The following is an 11,303-nucleotide window of genomic DNA, read 5'->3' as shown; positions in this document are numbered from 1 at the left end:
TGAAAGCCATCTGGTGACCTGTGCAAATCCTACTAAAGTTTCCTGCAAGAAACAGCTGGAGTGTCTGGCGCAGCTCTATTCATCATGTATAGCAGGTGAAGACCCAGAAGATGGGAAGCTGACTTTTCTTTGAGCTTTGAACTTGCATGTGTGTTGTGAGGGGAGGGAGATGAGAAGCAAAAGTTGTGGGATATTTACAGGTTAAAATAATATCTAGAGAAGTAAACTAAGCCAACACAGTTATCAAAATAAATGGATACTGGGTAAAAGTTTAGGGAAGGAGATGAACTCGATGCAGTACTCTGAGCTGCAGAAGGCTGAAGTTGTGTGGTCCTATCTGAAACCAGACCTTTTCCTAACGCATATTTCCTTTAATTCCCATATTGATTTGCACTGTGGCTGTGTGTGGGGAGGGAGTTCTTTGCTGACTGTGCCATAGAACGGTTATCTGTCTTTTTACCTTTGTTTATTAAAGCAGGTCAATACTGAATATCCACCTGTAGTATCTCATTTCCTCTCTTCCAGAAAACCTGGTACCAAATATTTTTCTGGAGCTCTTTTTTGTTCTGCAGCTGTTGACATCTAAAGGCACTTCTACTGCAGAAGATGGGGATAGTGACCTTGAAGTCAATGAAGCAAATAAAGGTAAAGAATAGTAATGAGTGGAGACAATGTTGTTTCCATGGAATGATAATGTGATATGGAGTAGTTGCCTTTAGCTTGGACAGTTAGTCTTAAATTCTATAAAAGTGCCTTATTACCACTGTCGGACTCATCCGAGATGCTGACAAAAATCATGCATGTATGGGAAGTGCTTCTGCAATATGGTAGAGTGGGGTTGCTAGATAACTGTTTGAATCTAGTTTTCTGCTATTGTGTAAGATTTGCTGTAGCTACTTGCTAACACTGACTTTCAGGGAGAAGGACAGATATGCTGAAGTCTCTCCTCCATTGGTCCTTGCAACTCAAAAGTGCTGTTGATCTGCTATGTGTTTCTTAAATTTAAGGTTGGGTTACAGTGCACAGGACCTATCCATATAGATATGTAGTTGTTGCATTTGTTTTTTTGGCAAATTCAGACTTAAGCTTGATGCATTTAGTACTGTGATATGGATATAAAAACAAAAAAAAGTGGCGTTCAGATGAGACACCTTCCTCAAATACTCCTATTTGATTGACCTTTGTTTTACACTCACTGATTCTTTGGGCTGAGATTAGGAACACAAAGACTCCAGCTATGGGAACAGCAGCTGATGACTGGTTGCCATTAGTCTACTTTTTGTTCTATAGCTGCTTACTGTTGGCCAGAACATTGAGGAGGAATCTTTTCTTTCCCATATAGAACTGAACAGTTCAGTTGCCTTTAGTATAGGAAGGATAGTGATGGGAGGATTTATCTATGCTGGTGTCAGGGAATGGGAACTTCTGGAAGCTGGATACTGGTCTGGAAGATTGTTTTTTGATATGGTAGTTCCTACTTTCCTTGAGAGCTAATTGTTGGTCTTTTCGTTTATAAATGGTGATAGGTTCTGTTGTCTCATGTTTCTTTTTTTCCCTTAGATGCATCAGGGAGACAGCATTTCCAAAGTGTGCACAACTGTGTTTATTTTGCTGTTCGAGTCTTGGATTTTCAGTATGAGTGAGTTAAATATTTTTTTCTGCTTCTTGTGTCTGAAGGTGTGTGTGAGATGAAGCAAGTGTGCTTGGATTTTAGAGCTTTACCACTTACAGGCATAGAGTTGTTCATTTTCCCTCAAAAGGTACAGCTTGGCCTGGATTTGGGTGTCTGTGCATTTTCCTTGCACTGATCTGTCTACTGAACTTCAGTGTGATTTAGCAAGAGTGGGAAAGTCATGAGATGAGAGCAATAAAAAGTGGCCCTACAGATGTCAGTAGGATTTGATGCTGGGTGCCTGGGGCTTAGAACTCTTTGCTTTTTAGCCTCATAAAAAATGAGCATAAGCACTTCTTTATGTCTGATCATGTGTTGTTTATGTCTGTCTGTCTGTGGGTTTTATCCATGTTGTCTTGGCAGAATGATTTCCCATTTAGAAAAGGGGACACTGAAGCTCTTGGCTGAAAATGAACGGATTGCATCTTTTTCTCCCACCTTGCATGAGAGGCTCAGGCAGGCTTATGAAAGCAGCACAGCCAAGGTAAAAATTGGTAGACCTCAACTCACGTTGCTTCATACCTTTGTGTTGTTGCTCTTTTGTTTGCGATGGCTTTGTTAAACCTCATCCCTTCTACTTTAAATATCTTATGTCATTTTTGGCAAGTGTCAAAAACCTACTTTTTTTTTTTTCTTGTCAGTGGGTAAGTGTATTGCTAGGTCCAATGATTGTTAGCTGTGGATTGCCGCTGGCTAGTCTTACATTGTGCTCCAAGCTCTGACCTCAACCTAGAACTCTGACAGGGTCAAATTTTGCTTTTGAGATTCTCATCTAATAAAAATGGATCCTATAAGAACAATTGGTTAGATGCAGTATTAGAATGTATTTTGGAAGAATTGGATTTGTTTCATAGCTGTCGACTTGTTTGAGGCAAATGAAGCTTCAGAGGAGACAATGCAGCCTGTGAAAACTGGTTTCCTTATCTAATCGTCTGAGCTAGGGAACTAAAACTGGATGCTGGGCATACCTGCCTTAATGTATTTTGTATCTTGTTTCATCCATCTTTTAAAAATGGAAATTGCTTTTGACAGAGAAAGTGCTTTCTGAGACTAGGGCATGTCAATAGCTGCACTTTTTAGTTAAAGCTGTAAAAAAAGGTTTCTTGTTCCTTGAAGGAATAGGCTTTTAGAATAGGAGAAAGAAGAATAATACAGAAATTGCCAGCCGCTGCCCTGCGTTCTCTGGAGCCTTATATTGGAGGTACACTTTGGCTGTTTGCAGATTTTTCTCTCCACACTATCAATATCAGTTGCAATCTATTCTGCAGAGATTTCTCAGAGAGATGAGCTGCTTCCACTCATAATGTTCAGTGATTCTGCCTCTGTAGTATAACGTAGGTTGTACAACTGTTGGTGTTTACTGTCAGTCAGAAACTGGGAAATGGCTAGTGTCTGAACAACTCAACTTGTGATACTTGGTTTCCTCATCATGTCTTTCCCCTGCTTTTTCTAGGTCTCGGATTGTTGGATAAATTAAAGACTCAGAGTGTAATGGCTGCCTTTAATTTTAACAGGTGTCTCTCCTGCTGCCATGCTCTGTACAATCTGTTTCTTTCCAGCCAGAAACTGACAATCGCTCTAATTTTCCCAGCGACAGAGCATTTCACATATTTAAGAAACAAAGGTAAGTTTCTTCTGCTGTTACTGTATGGCTCATAAGGCATAATCTTTCCATGATTGTGGACAAAGGTTATTAATAATGTCTTATGCTGTAGAACAATCTTGAGATTTTTACCCTAATTAAAAAAAAAAAAAAAGTCTTTGTCCATATTGACTGCAGGAGCTAAATGCTTAATGTCTTTAGAGAATAACAGTCTAATTCTTCAGGAATTACTGAAGCTTCTGGTAAATGCCAGTACAGTGTGTCACCCTAGGAGATTGCTTCTGCATAAAATCTGGTATGTTTTATTCTTCCTGCCACCTCCCTCCATGCTTGCAGCAACAGGGTGAGGGGAGAATGGCAAGTTGTCTTGGCCCTTTTTTCTCTCCTCATAGGTATTATTTCATGTGACTTATTCTTTCCTGACTCTCAGTCTTCAGTATGTCTGGTAATGAGTGTTTTGGTCATGCCATCAGAGCTTGGGCATAACAAGCTTAAGCACTTGCTGTCAAAGACATGGGAAATGGAAACTCGCTGAAGTACCACTAACATTTATGAGTTTTGCAAAGGTATCTGAATGCTTAGAGGCGTGAGTTATTTAATCTGAGAGAGATTCTTGCTGGGGAACTTAGGAGCAATAGAGGATTCAGTTGCTGTTGCTTAAAATTTTTATGAGTAGGAATTCATACCCTTAAATATCTTAAATTAACAGGGATATCTTTTATGAACTGCTGCGTGAATGGGAGGATAACCATGAAAAAACTGGCTGGGACTTCGAAAGAGTTCTGGGCAACAAGGTCAGGTAGGACTCGTGTGGAACTTCAGATGGCTCTTTAATGGAGCTGAATTGCTGGTGCAGCATGCTAAACTTGGCTTCCTAAGGCCCATGTTCTTCCCAGTGGTCTTCTGCTCTAATCTGTAGGGAGCTGTGCTTCTTGGAAGATACTGTCTGTGTAAACTTACTTCTGTACTGAAAAGTATCAACTGTTACCTTGAAGAAACAAGCCACATGTGACGAGGGCCTAATTTTCTTTCCCTGTTCATAATCACAGGAAGGGCCACTCTCACACTCTCACTTTCACAGACCACTCTCAGTATGTTGTGGTCTGGACATTGTCATTATGGACACTTTTGTGTGGGTTTCATGTTTCCAGTGCCCCACTCCTCTTAAGCGTGGAGAGCTGAGCTACGTGTTCAGAAGCTCTTAGCTCTTCTGATTATTTCATGGGATTCTAGTGTATTGGCTCTGCAAACAGGACATCTGTAGCTCTTTCTATGGAAAGCAAACTGGTTTATTCATTTATTGCTTTATTAGAGTAGAGTATATATAAAGGAACTATTATGGTTTTGAAAGCACTTGCCTTTTGGGTTTCCGTGTTAGTCTTAGCCACCAGCCTACTCAAGTTACATGTATAAAGGTGACATTTTACTACAGGAGTAAAACAAGGCTGAGATTTAAAATGAGAAATTTTCCTTCTCTTTGGGCATCAGAAGTACTGCTGTTGCTGTTTTCTTGTGTATGTGTGAACTCTCAACTCAGTGCTCTGCACAGGTGAGAGTGGGAGCTGAATGAATGTATTTTCTTCCTAAATAACAGCATTATTGCAGGAGAGGAAACGTGTCATATTATCTCTAGAACTGTTTGCTCTGCAGGTGCTCAGGGAGAATTTTTGTTTCCATGGTCAGCAGATGGGGTTCAGTGCTTGGGAAACTTCATTGTAAAGATGTTGCTTTTTGTAGTGACCTTTGGAGATCACTTTCTTAAAAGTAGTTACTTTATGCTTTTGGTATAGTTTGAGGTTAAACCACTTTTCTGTACCATAGAGATCCAGTTAGCATTTTTTTGATGTTTTCCTTCACAGGGCCATGATGGCTCACCTATCTGCAACCTGCAACCACAGCCACTTTGCCAGGCTCTTTCAGAAACAGCTTATCCAGGTAAGTGACCTGAGGGTTTTTTTATGAAGATATATATCAAAGCTGATTTGGTCCTTTGTTGGCCTGAGAAAACAAACTGTGTCTTGCAAGTTTCTTTGAGATTTTCCTATTGAAACTTTTTTGGGAGAGACAAATCTTCCTGATGGGAATTTGCTTCTTTTTCTTGAAATATGTATCAGTGGTAAATTACTGAGCTCTGTGTAAATCAGGGATAAGGCACACTGAGCACGTCATGAGCTGCAAGAATTATTTTTTCATGGTTATTTACCTTGACCTTCTAATTTTAGAAGAGTTATAATTTTTAGAAATTTTAAGGATCTATTTTGTCACGTATCAGATGTAGAGGTTCCCAGTACGTTCATTAGCAACATGAGTGTACTACTTGCAAAGACTCTTTTGGTTCTTCTGTGTAATGCTGCAACAGGCTCTTTTTGATATAGTGTTGCTGTGGTAGTTTACAGGGCGTTTTTGGCCAGTTTCAAGCATCATCTGACTTCACTGTAACTGAAGGAATGAAGAAAGAAAAGATGCCTATGATTGAAGTATAGATTTTCACTGTATTCTCTGTAAATGACTGGCTTATTGATGGGTTCCTTTTGGATAGCAAAACAGACACAAAACTCCTCCTTGAGTATTAGCCCACACACTTTGCCGGGAAGTTGTGAGCTGTTAAAATTTCCTCTAGTGTCCAGTCTGAATTCACAGCAGTGTCCTGTCTGATGTGTGTGTTCAGGGAGATTGTGAGAAAAAGGTGAGATGGCCTTTGTTGCATCAACAGAATTTAATTATTCCTGGTTACTGTATTTCTCCTTTATATCTCTCCCTCCTTAATGAAGACTGCAGGGCTTCACAAGGGTAACCAAAGATTTAAACTGATAACTAGGAGTCTTCAATGAATCCGATGTGTCTGACCAGAAAGTGATTTGTGGAATCTTGTATGTATCATGATACTTATGCAGAAAAGAACCTTGACTAAGGATTTGTGTCGAGGCCTGATAATTTAAAGGTTGGGAAGTATAACAAGATGCTCTTTAGAGAGAGGAGGATGCTCAGTCTGGAATACATGGACCTAGTAATTTTTCACTTGATATACATAGTTAAATGTTGCTTTTTAGTATGATCTCTCTCATTAAAACTATCCTGACTTAGATGTAGGGGTATACAGTCATCTTTTCCCTTTACCCTGCATTGGTTAGGCTACATCTGGAGCACTGTGTCCAGTTTTGTGCTTACCAGTATGAGAAAGATACAAACTAACTAGAGTGAGTCCAGTGCAGGGCCGCATAAATGATGAAGGGACTGGAGCATTTTTTTGTATGAGAGCTGAGCTCTTCTCTCTAAGAAGAGAAGGCTCCAGGTAGTCTTAGCACTGTGTACAAATACTTGATGGGAGGAAATGAAGAAGAGGGAGCCAGATTCTTCTCAGTAGTGTTCCCTGAGAGGATATGAGGCAAAGGACACAAATTGAAAGAAAGGAAATTCCATCTGAACACAAGAAGACACTTTACTGTGAGGGTGGTCGAACACTGAAGCAGGTTGCCCAGATGGGTTGTGAAGTTCTGTGGAGACACTCAAAACCCAATTGGATGTGGTCCTGGACAACCTGCTGTAGCTGACCCTGATTGAGCAAGGGGGTTGGATTAGATGAGCCAAGAGGTTGTTTCCAACCTAAACAGTTCTTCAATTCTGTGACCCTTTGAGTCTTGAGTAGTATCTACATGTTTTGGGGAGGAGGCATTCATTTTTTTAACTTTATTTAACTCTGTGGAAACTCCAGGAAAATCTGGTCTGGGAATGCATAGCAGAGTATCATGGTCCTTGAGGACTGGGCTAAAGATCCTAGCGAATGGTTCATGAAGAGCATGCGAATGATACGTGTTCTCTCCACACATCCAGCTGTAGTCTGGTAGATGTGCCTGAGTTAGTGTATAGGATCTGAATTCCGTTTCTCAAGACCTCTAGGCTGTTTCTGGCTAAGGTGGGTAGCATGTTTTGGCATGAGGAAGAGACCTTCTGTGCATGGGCCGCCTGAAAAGGCCATGCTTGGATTGCTCCTAAAACAAAGTCCTGAAGGGAATGGAGAATATGTGGTGTGAGAGATAAAGTGAAATGATGCCTTATTACAAATTTTCCACCTCACTGCTCTTTCTGTCTTCTGAAGATGTGTAAAGGTCCTGTTGGAGGTGGCGCAAGCTGGGGAGACACCCCAGACCAGGATGTCCTCAATATGCTGGGTTCTGATAACCTGAGCCGTCTGAAGAGGCTGCAGGAAAGATTTGTTGTTCCTCAGAGCATCAGAGGACCTTGTCCACCCCCTTCATTCCCAGGGTGCCAGCAGTTCTTCAGGGACTTCATCCTCAGTGCAGGAAGGTTAGCTGCCCGTGGTTGCTGTTTCCTTGGTGAAGTGTGTGGGTGATTGGGGAACACCAGCATGTTGCTCTTCCAGGAAGGGAGCAGCAGAGCATTGTCCAGAGAGCTTGGGGCACTGTGTAACCTAGGCAGGACTTACCAGTAATGTTTTTAAGCTGCATAATACCACACTTAGTGTTCTTGGCCAGCACACGTGGTGAACATGTTAGTAAGCAGGTTCTGTCTGGAGCATAGAATGTGTTTGTGTGTGTGTCCTGTATGAGGCTAGACTATATGGTAATAATCTTCATTCTATAAAACCATAATATCTTGTCACAGGCCATCAGCATCTCCCAGTGCCAACGCGTGCAACGCTGCGTAGCAAGGGCACTGGACTGGCCAAGTGTTTATTGTGTGGTAGTGCATGAAGCGAAGGAGTTAGGGGATGAGGCCAGGTTTATGGTTTTGTTTAGTGAGTTTTTCACAATCCACAGGATGGAGAAGTTGTGATCTATGGGAGATCTGAATCTTCAGTTAGTTTACAGCTTCATGCTTCACCAGATCCGTATTATTATCCTTGTGCTGGGACTTGCTAAATAGCATCTGTTCAAAAAAGTACAAAATAAGAGTGGAAAAGAAGGGGGTCAGCCAGTACTAGTCTTGTCCCTTGCTTGTTTGTCTTCAGTCTGTTATATTGGATGTCTGCTGATGCTTGATACAGCTCATGAGACAAGCTTGAAATTTTTGTGATGTGTTAGTTGAGGTTTTACTGCTGTTTTCAGCCCAATCTGACTCATTATCATCTTTTGCTGAAGTTACCAGTTCAATCAGCACCTGATGGATAGTCTGTGCCTGAAGATACTCGAACTGGATGGCCTCACTCTGGTAGAACATGAGCACGGTGATGGGGAAGCGGATATGGATGAACAGGTAAACTTGGTTTTTTGCAGACACATCTGGCAGGAATTTTCCTGAACTGTTCCTGTACCTAAAAAATTTCTGGCTTGATTGTGAGTTGCCTTGGAGCTTCCACTTCTGTATTTGCAGGACAAGTGCTTCTTCATTTGGTTTTGTCATAACTCTGCAACTTGGTTATGGCTGTCTGAGACCCTTGCCATTTACTCGTATGCTTCAGGGTGCTTCATAGAACTGTGTCATAAGAGATGATGCACAGTAGTTTGAAAATTAGTACAGCAATTAAATAACCAAGTCCAGTTGCTGCGCAGTTGCAATAGCTCCTTGTTACTTTTCCATGTAGAAAGATTTTGGTGAGAATGTATTTGTAGTTGTGCCTGTTCGTGCCTGTTCAGATGTTTCTTCACTCACCTGCACCTGTCAGAGGTGTCATAGCTTATAGTCTGTTAGCAAAGTAGCAGCCAAAGGTTCATGGAAACTTGCAGAGCAGTAATGGTATAAAGGAAGCAACACGAGATCAGCTCTCTGCCCTCTCATTGACTCCAAAGTTAAGATACGATTGAGCAGCTCTTTGCTTTAGAAAGCTCTTGAATTAATTTCTGCTCACTGTAAGTGAAGCAGTGGAGGCAGAAGCAATTTGAAATGCTTGATAAATGTGTATTTTGGAAACTTAGCTTTATGAAAAGCAGGGATAAAGCTATCTGGTCCTTTTCCATGAACGTAGTGGAAGTTTAGTGTAGGTAGTTTATTTGCCAGTTTAGGCTAGTATTGCCCCAGCTTGCTTTTCTTCATTTCAGGATGAAAAGAAGCGTTTCACTTTGGTCCTGTTAAGCCTACGACTCCTCGCCAAGTTCCTGGGGTTTCTTGTTTTTTTGCCATATCGCACTGCAGAGCAACCAACGAGAGACTTGCAAGACTCTGCAGTAGCATTAAGAAACCAAGTAAGAAACGAGACTCTTCTAAGAAATCTAATGTGGCCTTTGGTTGGCAGGCAGGTTTTCTGATCCAGGGAGGGGATTATGAGTAGTTATGCCCTTTCTGAGTGAGCCAGTGGTTCCTGGGATGAAGTTACACTGTTCTGTGCCCCTACTGCATATTCTGGGGTTGGAAATAAAGGACAGAAGAGTTTGTGTAAGCTAGAAAAGAGGGAGCAATGCACTGATGGTGAGGTATTCAGTCTTTTGTTATTTGTGCTAAGATGGGGCTGTCATACCAGAACTCTGACCTAGCTAAGAAGGCTTGTATTTAGAGTGTAAAATCCAGCTACCAGGAATGCTTTTATTAGTTTTGCACCCATCTTGTAGCAGTGTGTCATAGTGAATGCAAGGAGGCAGGGGTTAGATCTTGACTCCACTTGTACATTGTCAGGCTTATAGCCTTCCTTTTGAAAATCCCAGTGGGACCTTCAGTTGCCATCAGAGAGTATTTTTTACCTCTGTTCATGTGCAAAGAAATGTTTTCATTAGCCAGAAAGTCACCTCTTTTTTTGTACAGAAGATGAAATCCTAGAAAGAAAACTCATGAAATAGATAGTTTTTCTTTAAGTATCAAAAGGTAATTTCAAGCTGCTGCACTAACTTCTGTTGTTCATTAAGACCCTGCCTGTACTGGACGTATTGAAGCTTCTGAGACAATCCGTTCGGGATCAGCGTTCTATCCTGACTATTCCTTGGATTGTGGAGTACCTTTCCCTTGTGGATCATATTGCTCCTTTCCTTGATTACTACAGGAAAGTATTTTGTCTCTTGCTGCAGGTATATAGGTAAGAGCCTGGGAAAGGATGTTTGTTTAAGGACTTTTCTGTGAAGGTTTCTTTGCTTAGTTGAGGTGCCTGGTGTTTGAGAATGCATGCTGGCCCTAGTTTGAGATTCTTATGAAAGTACATTTTTTTTGCACAAATCATGAGCACTTCATATCTTACATGAGGCTGTGAAGGGAGCACACCCTAAACTCAGAGTAATATTTGATTTAAATATGTGGTTTTTCATTAAGTAAACAAAATTCTTTAAATCCCCACTCACTCATTCTACATCTGCATCTGTGAATTTTAAACCTTGAATTCGAACCTTAAACCTACAAGGTCTCCCATGCCTAAATAGTACTCTAGTTTTCTTTCCTGTATACAGGAGGAAAACTTGAAGCACATTCTAGAGAGCTACTTAACACTGGCTTTTCCAGTGTAAACGTAAAACAGCATGTTATTCAGATGCATATGTATGGAAAAAAGTAGAGCTTGCTCTCCACACTTTATGCAGACAAGTAGGCAATGTGTACATGATGACAAATAGTAAAATTAAGAAGTGAGTGGTTTGGGTTTTTTTTTTTCCTTAATGAAAATTGAGCTACTGAAATCTAACACTCTCCCTTGTTGTTTTTGCCGTGTGGCAGGTTAATGGTCCTTTCTGAAGATAAGGAGATGAGTTTCCTGAACAAGTTGCTGATCCTTGCCGTTCTGGGTTGGCTTTTTCAGGTAGAGTCTCCTGTGTGCACACAGCTCTCTATGAAGAAAAAGCAGGGCACAGAACTCAATAGAAACTAGTATTGAAATGAGTTAAAACACTGCAAAACAGTAGTTTGTTGTTTTGTTGGGTTTTTTTACACTAGTGTGGGGTTTAAAGAATCCTCTGTCTTCTAATGGAGAATTATTTTCTTTTAGTGGAATTGTGTGAAGCAACATATTTTTTTTTTTCCAGTAGGAATTCTAATTGCTGCTGATACACATTCTGTATTTATAAATCTGCATCCTTGTAAGGAAAGTTACAGCTGATGCCTGTTAGCACTGGAAGCTCTTGTTACAAGGATGGAGTGCTAGTTGTCAGCCTTGAATTC

At 40.9% G+C, this 11,303-nt stretch overlaps 1 protein-coding gene across 1 annotated transcript in view; it reads left to right on the top strand.

The window, feature by feature from the left end:
* The window catches only part of CDAN1 (codanin 1), a gene marked incomplete at both ends in the record, with an annotated part of 13,524 nt that extends 2,580 nt beyond the window's left edge, over positions 1-10,944 (top strand). Inside the window, 12 exons of the mRNA XM_010083729.1 lie at positions 1-95; positions 526-645; positions 1,561-1,639; positions 2,036-2,156; positions 3,187-3,296; positions 3,985-4,074; positions 5,135-5,210; positions 7,372-7,580; positions 8,375-8,489; positions 9,272-9,415; positions 10,070-10,236; positions 10,863-10,944. The exon at positions 1-95 is cut by the window's left edge and continues 96 nt beyond it. Coding sequence (XP_010082031.1) covers positions 1-95; positions 526-645; positions 1,561-1,639; positions 2,036-2,156; positions 3,187-3,296; positions 3,985-4,074; positions 5,135-5,210; positions 7,372-7,580; positions 8,375-8,489; positions 9,272-9,415; positions 10,070-10,236; positions 10,863-10,944 — 1,408 coding nt within the window. The remainder of the gene's footprint in view (positions 96-525; positions 646-1,560; positions 1,640-2,035; positions 2,157-3,186; positions 3,297-3,984; positions 4,075-5,134; positions 5,211-7,371; positions 7,581-8,374; positions 8,490-9,271; positions 9,416-10,069; positions 10,237-10,862) is intronic.
* Between the last annotated feature and the right edge of the window lie 359 nt (positions 10,945-11,303).

This window comes from Pterocles gutturalis, unplaced genomic scaffold (assembly GCF_000699245.1).
Source record: "Pterocles gutturalis isolate BGI_N339 unplaced genomic scaffold, ASM69924v1 scaffold6455, whole genome shotgun sequence".
NCBI lineage: Eukaryota > Metazoa > Chordata > Aves > Pterocliformes > Pteroclidae > Pterocles > Pterocles gutturalis.
Note: the sequence above shows the minus strand (reverse complement) of the source record. Positions and strands in the feature narration are given on the sequence as shown.